General features: G+C 38.0%; 2 protein-coding genes across 3 annotated transcripts; one reads left to right on the forward strand and one right to left on the reverse strand.

Annotated features, from left to right (window-relative positions):
* The first annotated feature begins 307 nt into the window (after positions 1 to 307).
* On the forward strand, positions 308 to 11862 carry LOC109855059 (chromatin assembly factor 1 subunit A-like). Its single transcript, XM_020428874.1, has 10 exons — positions 308 to 670; positions 769 to 862; positions 951 to 2287; positions 2399 to 2550; positions 2634 to 3043; positions 3123 to 3295; positions 10738 to 10886; positions 10966 to 11017; positions 11200 to 11338; positions 11503 to 11862. The coding sequence occupies exons 2-10, from the start codon at positions 778 to 780 to the stop codon at positions 11775 to 11777; spliced, it is 2772 nt and encodes a 923-aa protein (XP_020284463.1). The 5' UTR covers positions 308 to 670; positions 769 to 777; the 3' UTR covers positions 11778 to 11862.
* On the reverse strand, positions 3318 to 10711 carry LOC109855060 (early growth response protein 2-like). 2 transcript variants are annotated; one of them, XM_020428876.1, is made up of 5 exons: positions 9677 to 10711; positions 5128 to 5392; positions 4780 to 5016; positions 4490 to 4635; positions 3318 to 4360 (listed from the first exon to the last, which is right to left on the reverse strand). In XM_020428876.1, exons 1-5 carry the CDS (start codon positions 9680 to 9682, stop codon positions 4061 to 4063), a joined length of 954 nt encoding a protein of 317 aa, XP_020284465.1. In that variant the 5' UTR covers positions 9683 to 10711; the 3' UTR covers positions 3318 to 4060. The 2 variants fall into 2 exon arrangements, with proteins under 2 accessions (XP_020284465.1, XP_020284464.1); XM_020428875.1 differs by lacking the exon at positions 9677 to 10711 and adding an exon at positions 5577 to 6532 and having other exon boundaries at positions 3319 to 4360.
* Positions 11863 to 12043: the final 181 nt, after the last annotated feature.

Consider the following 12043-nt stretch of genomic DNA (forward strand, 5'->3'; position numbering starts at 1 on the left):
TGCAACTTACCAGTTAAAATTATATGTACAAAACAAGACGGAAGTATGCACCTGTATCTGCAGCGCGCGTATCGTCTTCGTTCAAGTTTTGCTTCGACGTATGAAAGTCGATAGAATCGAAAATCGTACAAATGTACTATCGAACGTCTTAGGGTAGGTTTTCATTGACTCCGGTCAAGTTGATCAATTTGATTGGTCAACTCCGTCGAACGGTTGTCTGGACAAAAATTGTGATTGGTCGCAACTGTCCATCTCTCGAAACACCATCTACATATGTGCATTTATACCATGGCGTTAGCGCGGGGTTACTATTTTCCCTGGATTTTCCCGCGGATTTCGTTACAATTTTATAGTTTACTTATGTTTGCCGTGTTGCAGTTGTAACATGTAGTTGTTTTACATCGCAACGTTCGTTCAATTGTGAAAATTATTATTAATTTATTTTTTGCGCGATATTTCTTTCAAATACTTTTGTTTGTGTCGACAGGATTTCGCACAATTGGTTAAGTTACACAGATCCCGGTTAGTTCTCAGTTTTTAATTAGGGTTAGGGTTATAGATGGTAAGGTTCCATCAACAGATTCTACTCATTATTGTCTATATTAAGAACAATTGAAGATCAATTTGAAGCACACACATACATAGGCTGTGATATTTTAGAAGTAACAAGGTAATTTTGCAATAATTCGATTATTTTTTGCATATTTTTTCTATAATAGATTTGTCAAATAATTTATATGTAAATTTTGTGTATGTTATAACTTTAAGATAAATGAAATGAAAGCTATGGATAGTTCAATGGAAGAAGAGGAACATATTGTAGAAACAGTCACCTCTTCAAAGAAGAAGAAAATGAAACAAGGTATAGCTTGATTTTCTTTTTTTTTTTATTGCATACACAGTTACAGACACAATCAATTGTTTCACTTTGGTGTTTTTCATTATTTTAGCACAACTGCCATTTCAAATGTTAAGTTCTCCTAAATCACCAGATACTCAACATAATGTACATAAAAAAAAAAAGAGGAAACTAGTTTCACCTTTAATAGAAGCTAAGAAATCTAAAGTGATAAAACTTTCAACAAAAGAGAATTCTGCTAGGAATATTTCTGAAGATAAGGAAGAAGACTCGGAAGCAATGGATCTAAGTGATGTAAATGAACTTAACATCATTGAGGTAATAAACAAAAAAGAAAAGAAAGAGAAGGAACAAATTGCTCAGCAAACTCATGAAGATAAAAAGAAACATATTACAACTAAAAAGAGTTCCTCGGGAAAGCGTAAGAAATTGGATAAATTCCAACAAAAATCTGGCGCTTTAACAAAGTTCCTCAAAGTGTCAAATAAGGAAGCTAGAAATAAAGAAGCTATTAGTGAATCGAAAAATGAAGAAGAAGTTATTGTTCTTGAAAGTCCAGAACATGATTCCTGCCAAAATTCGAATTCAGACATTGCAGTTTTATCTTCCAATAGTAAAGCTTCAAGCGAATTAGGCAAAACGAGTAAAAGAAAAAAATTAAGCAAAAATATAATTGACGAATCACTGTCTATTGTCACTCCAATACCTGAGAAAAAAAAGAAAAAAGTTAAAAATGTAAAATCAAAACAATTAGATTTATCTTCTAAGAATAAAGTTTCAAGTAAACGAGGCAAATCGGCATTAAGTACAAGCGAAAAAGTAATTGACGAATCACCGTCTGTTGTCATTTCAACACCCGAAAAAAGGAAAAAGAAAGTTAAAAATTTAAAATCAAAACAATTAGACTTATCTTCCAAGAATGAAGTTTCAAGTGAATCAGCATCAAGTACAAGCAAAACAGTAATTAAAGAATCACCGCCTGTTGTCATTTTAACACCCGAAAAAAAGAAGAAGAAAGTTAAACATTTAAAATCAAAACAATTAGATTTATCTTCCGAAGATGAAGTTTCAAGTGAATTAGACAAATCAGCATCAAATACAAGTGAAGAAATAATTATCGAATCAACACCTGTCATTTCGACGTCCGAGAAAAAGAAGAAAAAAGTTGTAAACTTAATACCAAAACAATTAGATTCATCTTCCGAGAATGAAACTTCAAGTGAATTAGACCAATCAGCATCAGATATGAACGAAAAAGGAATTAACGAGTCAATATTAAATACAAGTGAAGAAGTAATTACCGAATCAGCATCTGTCACTCCAACACTCGACAAGAAGAAGAAAAAAATTAAAATCTTAACACCAAAACAATTAGAAAAAATGCAAGAAATAGCTAGAAAAAGAGAGGAAAAGTTAAAATTGAAAGAGGTATAATTTAAATTATACAAGACACGTTTGACAAAAAAAGCGACGTTTATATTATATATATACATATGTGTATAAACTTGTATATAAAATTCTTATTACGTTTCCTATCAGGAAAGAAGAAAACAACAAGAGGCGGAAAAGGCAAATCGTCGGAAACAGAGAGAGGAGAGACAACGGGAAAAGGAAGAAAGAGAAAGAATGGAGAAGGAGGAGAAGAGAAGGGAGAAACAATTGAAGGAGCTTAAGAAACAAATGGAAATAGAGTAAGAGAGCATGTAATATATAATTAAACTATGTTATATTGCATGTTACGTTTTTACGTATTAAAAGCGCAATTTATTTCCAGACAAAAACAAAAAGAGAAAGAGGCGAAGGAAGAAGAACGAAGAAAACGAGAGGAAGAAAAAAGAAAAAAAGACGAGGAAAAGTTGGAGGCCGAACGCAAAAAGCAAAAGGCCGCTTCGAATTTTGCTAGTTTTTTTACTAAGAAACAGGAAGTCAAATCGGCGGAAGAAGAGAAGAATGCGGTTGAAACGAATTTCATGCCTTTTGAAATAAAGGCTGACATGAGAGTCGCGCCGATTAATCGAAGAACAATAACCGAAGAGGAAAAACTGGCTTTAGACAAAAAGTTCAACACGGATGTGCCATATAAACAATTATATCTCGAAGACATGATACACAAAAAACACGTGCCTAAAACGTGTACTCGAACATGGCCATTAGAAGCAAAGGACGATGAGATTGTTCTACTAGGTAAATAAAAGAAAACGAGGTAACAAACCTGTCTTTTATCTTTTATTATTTTAACGAATAAAATCGATTTCTTGTGCAGACGAGGACAACGACGGCACTTCCAATAATAACATAATAAAGGACACAAACAATCTGGAGAAACATCGACCGAAATTGCTGCAGTTCTGCGAAAATCGTCGTCCACCATATTGGGGAACATGGCGGAAACGAAGCGACGTTGTAACTCCAACGCATCCATTTTTGAAAGATAAGGTAAAACCAACAATTTATCTTTTTTTTTTCTTTTTTTTTTTCACAGAATTTTATTAATCTGCAATATGTATTAATTTCCAATGCAACTGTTTCTTATTAAGACATCTCGTTTCTGAACATGTTTAAAGAAATAACGAGAAGCTAACTGATTACACTTATTACTTCTTACTTAATACAAGACACCGTAAAAATCGAAATCATGATTAAAATTCACTGATTCACGTCATTAGTCTAGTTCTTTTATATAATTCTCGTGAAATCTCTTATTTCTATAGAGTAGATTCAAATGCTTTATTTTGCAAATGTATACAAACGCTATGTCATGCAAGTGCTTTATTTCAACGTGATAAAACTTCTTTGGCTTGTAACTTAATAGTTAACTATTATTAACTATCGCGAATTTCAAGACAATAAAAATATTATGAAAAAAGGCACGAGGTAATCGCCAGTTACCGAGCAAATCGCACAAATCGAGCAGTTAAGCAATTCGAGCTAAGATATCAAACTATTGATAACTATCGCGAATTTCAAGACGATAAAAATATTATGAAAAGGCACGAGGTAATCGCCAGTTAGCGAGCAAATCGCAAATCGAGCAGTTCAGCTAATTCCGAGCTAAGATCTTTACATCTTAAAAAAACTAATTAAACTAATTAAATTCTAACTATTTCTCTCAATCCAAAGTTGAGATTTTATTATTATGCGTCAAACAAGTTCTTTTGTTTTTTTTATCTCTTTCTCTCCGCGTTCTACGTAACAAACGGATTAAATTTCCGTCGGCGATACGTTGATTTTGCTGCCGCGCAATTCCTTGACTCCGTGAAACAACGGATATGCATTCTTCCGATGTACCTTCCGATGCTTGGCCAAATGATCGCTTCGCGCGAATTTCTTGGAGCACATTTCGCAGGCGTACGGCTTAACACCCGAGTGCGATCTGCGATGTCTCGCTAACTCGTCCGATCGACTGAAACGCCACTTGCAACCGGTCCAAGTGCACGCGAACGGTTTCTCGCCGGTATGCCGACGTAAATGAGCCTTCAAATGAGACGCTTTGGCGTACACCTGGAAAAAATAGTTCGTAGCTTTTTAAGTTTTTATTTTATTTTAAAGGCTAGAATTGCAATGAAGTTTAGATAAACTTCAATATAGAGTTTTCTTATACTTAAGACTTGATTTAAAAAAAAAGTCAACCTTTAAACATCCTTGATATGTACAGGGGAAGCATCGATCTTCGGCCGCGTTTCCTAAACTGCGATTGGTGTAATCATGTGTCGCTAACGCGGCAGTAGCTGCTGGCGAAATTAGGAGATCATCATCCAATCGATTATTGTTGCAATCTGAAAATCAAAATGCACATGGATTTTTGAGCTCAATATGTCTCAGATACAAAACAATTCTTTAAGTCTGATGTATCGGATCTTTTAGAAATTGCGCTTCTAGGTCTTCTTAGAATAATAACTGTGATCGAACAGTTTTCGTACCTATTGTATTTGCGTCTAACGTGTTCTCCAGTGATCGTAAATCGACTCCCAGCACTAGCAACGATTCTTCGTGTTGCGGCTGCGGATTCGGCTGAGATGACGACAAGTGCAGAAATCTCTCGCATCCGGCGGTGCACAATGGCGTCTTTTCTGGGAGGCTACAGTCACCGAACTTTCCCAGACACCAGCCCAGTTCCTCCAACTCCGAATCCAATTCGTTCTGTTCGTTCCAACAACCTGTCCGATAAACAATGTCCGATATGTTTTAATGAAACCATGTTGACGAGAAGAGAGACAAAAGAAATTTTTCCGCTTTTCTGTCAATACGTATAAAAACGAAATGCGCACCTGATGATGAGTTAGGTGTATTGGTGGTCGACCAGTCGTCCCAGGATGATTGCAAGGAAGAATTTAAGTCTTGGTAAAAGTCCATCGGATTTGACGTCATGTTTAACTGAGTGTCAAGCATTTCGAAATCGTTGTTGAGCGGACACGTTGCGCACATTGTCGGTATCTCACAGTAGTTGGATAAATTTGTGTTTTGAAAAAATAGCTGTCTTTCACTAGTGTCCGTTGTCAAGCCGAAAGCGGAGAACAGTAGTTCGTCTGCCATCTGAAGATATTAATTATATATGACACGGATAAATATTTTTGTTATACAAGTATTTTTCTTTTGTACTTCGCTTTTTTCACAGAGAAATTAATGCTAAGTACTCCGTTCGAGTTCGCTTGTTTATCAAAAACGGATAGAGTGTTTAATCGCAAACACGTATCGTCGTAAGCGCAATTATACTCACATCGAACATGGCTTCGTCGAGCATAATGACAGAGTAACAACAACCGTACTTCCGTAGATTTGAATCTCGCACAGATAACGATGCGACTTTTCCAATTACACAGAGACCGCACACGTAATTTATATAATAAACTTTCAATTTTATTTTCGATTTGTTTTTATCGCAACGTGTCTGACTTTAAAACGCGAAAAAAAAAACACTCCGAGCGCGAGATTGACAATATTTTGTTTATTATTTATCTATTGCTCCACGTGTCTTCTACATGTACGAATTACAGTTTGAACTTCGTTTTAGTCGTGCGAGATAAAGCAAGAATGTTTGTTTTTCTCAGACGAATAATCTCGTGTAACTTGTAGAAACTTCGAGTGGTTTATGGTGCTCGTTAACACTCGGTCTCATATCTCGGATGATGATTGGTACATTCTTTCCCTTACAAAGTTTCGAAATTACAGAATCGATAACGTTAACTGATGGTTCCCTTTGAGTCAGAACAATGATTTCTTCGAAGTCATTCGCGCGTTAGGAATGTTACAAGGAATGTCACGCGTCGAAAGAAAACGATTGGACATTTAGCGTGCGCGCGCGCGCGCCACGTGAACAAGTCGAGTATCGTTTCGAGACTGCAACTGGTGTTCGGGATTCTCGGTCGAGAACACTTCGGCGAGAACATGTGACGAAATTGCCGCCACGCAGAGACGTTCCCTCGAGAGATAAGGATGCTGTAGCCTGTACCATTCGGTACCGTCACTCCGATCGTCCCGAGGGAATATTCGCAATCGCGCGCACGACCTGTCCCCAGAACACCGAAAGAGAGAGAGAAAGAGATTCGTCATTAGTTTCGTCCTCTCTTGGTCCTTATCGATAGAGATGGAGTTAAGCGTCTCGCAAGAGTCGCCAATTTTTTTTCCGTTGTAACGACCATCGAAAGAATTTTTGAACGGTTCCTTGAACGTGATTGACAGCGTCATTAATCATGGTTCGATATGACAGCCGGAGTGTTTGTCACAAAGAAAAAGAAAGAAAACAAAATCTGTCAGAAAAGACGGATTTTCATCGGATTTAAGAGGGGTCGGCGGGACATGTGTGGAAAAAAAAAAAAAAAAACACTTCTTACGCGCGTATATTAACGAGTTTTTAACATTCCTCGAGGTGAAATCGGATCTTTTGCCTTAAGTAATTCGCGATCAATACACGCGTTCAATTCGATTACCATTTCTGACAAGGCAATTAACCCGGTTATTTACGATTCTCCAGGCAAATGCGCCGATAATCATGATGCTCTCGCACGCGAGCTATCATTCGCTAAACGATGTCGCTCCGCGAATCCGCGAGGGAAGAAGAGAGAAACAGACGCGCGCACTCGTGTCTTTTCTCGGGGATGTCTCGAGGATCGCACGTGGCCATCCATAGATATACATACGTACATATCGCACTTCCGACTCGCGATGTGGAATCGCGCCGAGTGGATTTATTTTCGTTCCGTCCGAATTCGCTTCGGTTCGTTTTGGTTCGTTTTCTCCGTTTTCAGTTCGAATTATCATACGCGTATTGATTTACGCGTTTGAAACACTTATAAATATTTCACACCCGCGTCCAGCGTTTGGCTCTTAAGATTCTTATTTCTTCTATTAGAGAGATTTCTTCCTAGTTAGAGAGAGATCCGCAATAGAATGTCGTCAAAAATACAACGCAACTCTCGGAAACTTATATATCGAAACGTTACGACGCGAGAGTTCGAATTTACATTCAGTTGTTTTCCGATTGATGGAAATTGCATATCGGTCGCGAGCTTCTTCGTGCTCTGACCCGAAACGATCTTTCCGAATTGAGAAAGAGAAACGCGTCTCGCGCGAATAACGTATGTGTGTGTCGCTGATTGTGTTTTTACACAAGCCATCTTTCGCGATGGCTCTGACCTGGAGCGCGACACAAAGAGCACCGATAAAGGTGTCTCATTTCGCGCTATTATCCGAGCCGATCGCACATTTATCGGTGCGAAGTGTATGACCTTCGGATACGGGACGTGTATGATTGTTGTTGTTCGAGCGAAGAGATTTGAATTTTTTTGACCCCGTGACTTCGCAACGTTTCACGTAGACGAGGAAAGAACACGCGACACCTCCGACGTGAGATCTTCTTCGAAGATTCCGATTCCGTCGATCGATTTCGAAATTAAAATTCTCCACGTCCTCCATCAATTAAAGTGCACATTTGAACTCACGTCGTGCGCAAAATGTTTGGCGGCCTTTATCGATTTTATTTAAGCGCAAATTTTTTTTTGTACGGCGTAAATTCCGGTATTAGACCGTAGATTAGAAAGCGGCGCCAAAAAAGTACGGCAGTTATCGCGGTTTACATGTGAAATATACACGTAATGAAAACCAGACCACGATTTTAACAAATGACACAAGCGACTCGTACGTGGTAGAGTCTATCTGTGGTGGATTCATTTCATTATCTAACCGAACCCGAGCGATTTGATGTATCTTGGCCCTCGCAAATCTGTTGCACTCGTGCGTTTCGATAATGAAAGTGAAGAAAAAAACGAGATGGAAAGAAGAAAAAAAACGCGTCTCATAGCTACAAAGAACTTTTTTTTAGATTCTAGATTTTCGGTGAAAAATTAATTGAAAATAAAAGTATCCAACCGAAGTATTTTAAAAAACAAATTTGTTTTTATTCCTCCCGACGGATATTCGCGAGAGAGTGTGCGCGTCTAATCCGCTGACACGCGCGCATATTATGTTCGGGAGCGATATCGCTCGCTGACGCTTCTTGTACGCTCTACTACGTCATATTTCCGTGACATCGCGTTTTCGCGTAATTCACGCGCGCAGCATCGCTTCGACCGTTTTCCAGTAACCGTGCACGATGTATCAGGTATCAATTTATCATCAGCTGCCATACCGTAGTATCCGCGCAAGGTCTTGTCCAACAGTTTGATTAGATTTTTTCAAGTTGGTCGAATTTTCGCTCAAAGTGCGGTAACCTGTTTTCCTTAAAAAACAAAAAATTATTGTTTTTTAATTGTTGATCTTCGGATACATTTTATACTCTTTCTCACAGCGAAATCACAATGCCGGGCCATGTTTCACGAAGAGCCCGCGAGGTTTCCAATTTCGGTGCGGTCTTCGCACGTCGTCACGCTACCTCGGGAGAGGTAACGAAGTGCAGGTCTAAGTCAAATATTCGGGAAATAAATCAGTTTGATTGTTGGGGTTGCCTAATCCACGACGGTGCGCGCGACGAGGAGCACCGGTTGTAATCTTAATAGGGTATAAAACAGCCATTACAGATGGCCCGCCGGGCGACAACACGCAGTAAATAATGTACGACTCTTCGCGGCTTGCATCGGCGCAAAGTGAAAGCGCATCCATCGCGCCCCTAGGCCGATAACCGAGCTTTTCCTTCTCGGGTGTGCTCTGGCGTCTCTTTTCGGTTTCGTCCACGCACACACGCACGCACGCACACACATCCACGTGTTTGGGTATCTCTCGATGGGTGCAGAAGGCCTGTGTTGGATTTTTCACGCCTCTAATCAATAATTATGACACCGATGTCAATTCCGCAGATAAAAACGCTAATAATAGAATTACAAGAAAATAATGATGGCGTTTGCTATATAGATATATCGCGACAATTAGAAAGTAAAATTGTTTTTACAAGTTTTCACACCTAGCTATGTATTTGTCTATTTGTGAACGATAATATTCAATAATTCTAGATGAATTGGTCGTACGTCGATTTTTATTGCGATTGTTTTCAGCCTTCTTAATTTGTTAATTTTATCAATTCTACAATTTTTTGATTTTATAAATTGTTTAATTTAGAATTTATTTGATCGCAATTATATACATATTCTGATTATAAACCGTTAATGCAAAATATTTTTTTCTGAAGAGAAATGAATAAATAAATTTCTTAGAAAATTATAATAATTAATTATTGTAAAATTGTTGCGATATTAGAAAAAAAAAAAATCAATTTGGAAACGAATAAATCCGCGACTGAGAAGACAAGTAATGTATTGCCGAGATCCAAGACACCCGCGTGTAAACCCGATAATAAATTGCGTGTCTCTCGAGACATTTATACGTTACCTTCATATATGCTGCCAAAAAGCTGCTTGAACGTAGACTTCTTGTTTGTTTATTAGCGAAAAAGCCGACGATTGCTTTTGTATTCGCCTCGCACGACGAGTGTATCAATCGCCCGTGGGATTGCGCTTTTTTTTCCACGATAATAAATTAATGTCTCGAGAAGAGTCTTGTAATTGATGCTCACGTAGGGATGAAATCGACGTTGATTTATCGAACAAAGCATATCTCGCGCCGCTGCGCAAAGAGAAAGAGGAGAGAGAGAGAGAGAGAGAAAGAGAAAGGGAGAGAAAATTTATCGACTTTTCGAGACGAGGAGGCACACTTCCGCGACGCGGTTTTATTACCGTTTCGAACTAATTGATTTCAATTATGTGTGCTGAGAATTATCGCGCTTCGTTTGACGTGCGCAACTATCCTCGTACGAAACGAACGACACGCGGCGTTCGTGATAAGCGTTATTGTCACCGATAAGTTCCGATGTATCTCGTGCGAAATGTCGCGCGTGTTACACACAATTGTGTGTGTGAGTGAAACAAAAAAGAAGTATTGTAAGAAGAGTAAGTTGTTTGCGAGCGCTGAAATAAAAATAGCTACTTGAAAGCTACCAAGTTGCACATTAATATAAATAACGAGGAACGCGGTAAACGCGCGCAACAAGTTGTATCTCTTCAACTTTTTGTCTCATCGGTGGTTTGCGCGTTGTTTTTTTTTTGTTATTTTTTTTTCTAACACACTTTATCGCGAGTGTTCGCAACACACACAAAGGCAGAGATCCGATAAAACCGAATCTGCATTTTGATGGAATGTTTAGCGGCCGAATGTAACTTCGCAACTAAAGAGAACTTCGGAGTGTAACACAAGTCGGAGATACAAAAGCCGAGATATCGCTCAAGGAAGTCCCTTTGATATCGACGTCCTGCTTATTCACGAGAGACCTCGCGCTTCATGCGGTTACGGTCGAGTCTAAAATAAACCGAGTCGAGGAAACAAAGCGCGGAACATTAAAAAAAAAAAATAATAACGTGAGACTGTGACGGTTGTTTCTTTCTTTTCGTTTCTAGAAATTCTTCGATTACACAGCCGATTCCGACGATGAGTGGGAGGAGGAAGAACCTGGCGAGTCTCTTAAGGGATCTGATGACGAAAAGGACGACGAAAATTCGGAAGAGAACGAGTACGACGTCGATAACGAGTTCATGGTTCCTCACGGGTAAGTCGTGTGCGATATATTTCAATTATCAACTCACGAGAAATTTGTTTAGAACATTGTCTCTCTTTTTCGAAATTAGATATTTATCTGACGAAGAAGCGCGAGCTGACGAAGAAGAGATGGAAGATATGGTAAGTATATTGCGATAAAGTAATTTTTCTAATACGTCGGGAAAAAAACAAAGCTAAAAGTTTTGCACACACTTCTTAGTAAAGAGATAATATAGAGAATTATTAATCTTACATAAAAACACGGTTTTATATATATATATATATATAATTTTGAAATAAATTATACTTCTTGTGATGTACAGTCGCCGCAAACACAAAAGATGAAGTTGAAGATATTAGGCGAACAATTCGAAGCCGAGAGAAACACGAAGACGCAAAAGCTCAAACCGAAACTAATTGGATGCATTTGGCAAGGATCCGGTAATACATTTCCGGAATCTGGTAAGTATCTTTTTTTTTTTATAAAATTCGATGTGCAACTTTGATATTAAAAATATTAAAGTTACAAGTAATAAAAATGTGGATTTGTATTTTATCTTTTTTTTTTACGTGTGTATTTTTTGTAATATTTCACGACACAATAATAAGATACAAATTTGTTTCAGTTCCTCCAAAAATCAAAGAACTTTTATTAGTACGGCAAGCCTGGGTCAGCAATATTCCGATAATACTCCCATCGCCGGAATGCAAAACTCAGACACCGCAACAATCCGTGAGAGAAAAAACCAAGTCGAAAAAAACGAAATTGTCTGGCGAAACGCTGCCTGATGTGCTCCAATTGCTGCACGGAAACACTCATCGCAAACGTCTTTCCGCGAAGAAGATAAAAACAAACACCGAAACAGAAATGATGAAGCCACAAACTACAAATTCAGTCTAACGGCTGCTATTTTCGTGATAACTGTGAACTTTTTTTTATCGACTGACTACTTTCAATAAATAGATTTAGATAATCGAAGATCAAATTACATGTAAGATTTCTTTCATGTTTAAATAGATGTTCAGACGTCATTTGAAACAAATACTTATGAAGGAACAAGCGAACAGATACATTCTGTCTCTCAACAGTTTGCTTCTTGGAACTGAAATATATAAATATATATATATAAATATATATATATATAACTATATATATATAAATATATA

This window comes from Pseudomyrmex gracilis, unplaced genomic scaffold, assembly GCF_002006095.1.
Source record: "Pseudomyrmex gracilis isolate BER0280 unplaced genomic scaffold, ASM200609v1 scaffold_80, whole genome shotgun sequence".
Lineage (NCBI taxonomy): Eukaryota > Metazoa > Arthropoda > Insecta > Hymenoptera > Formicidae > Pseudomyrmex > Pseudomyrmex gracilis.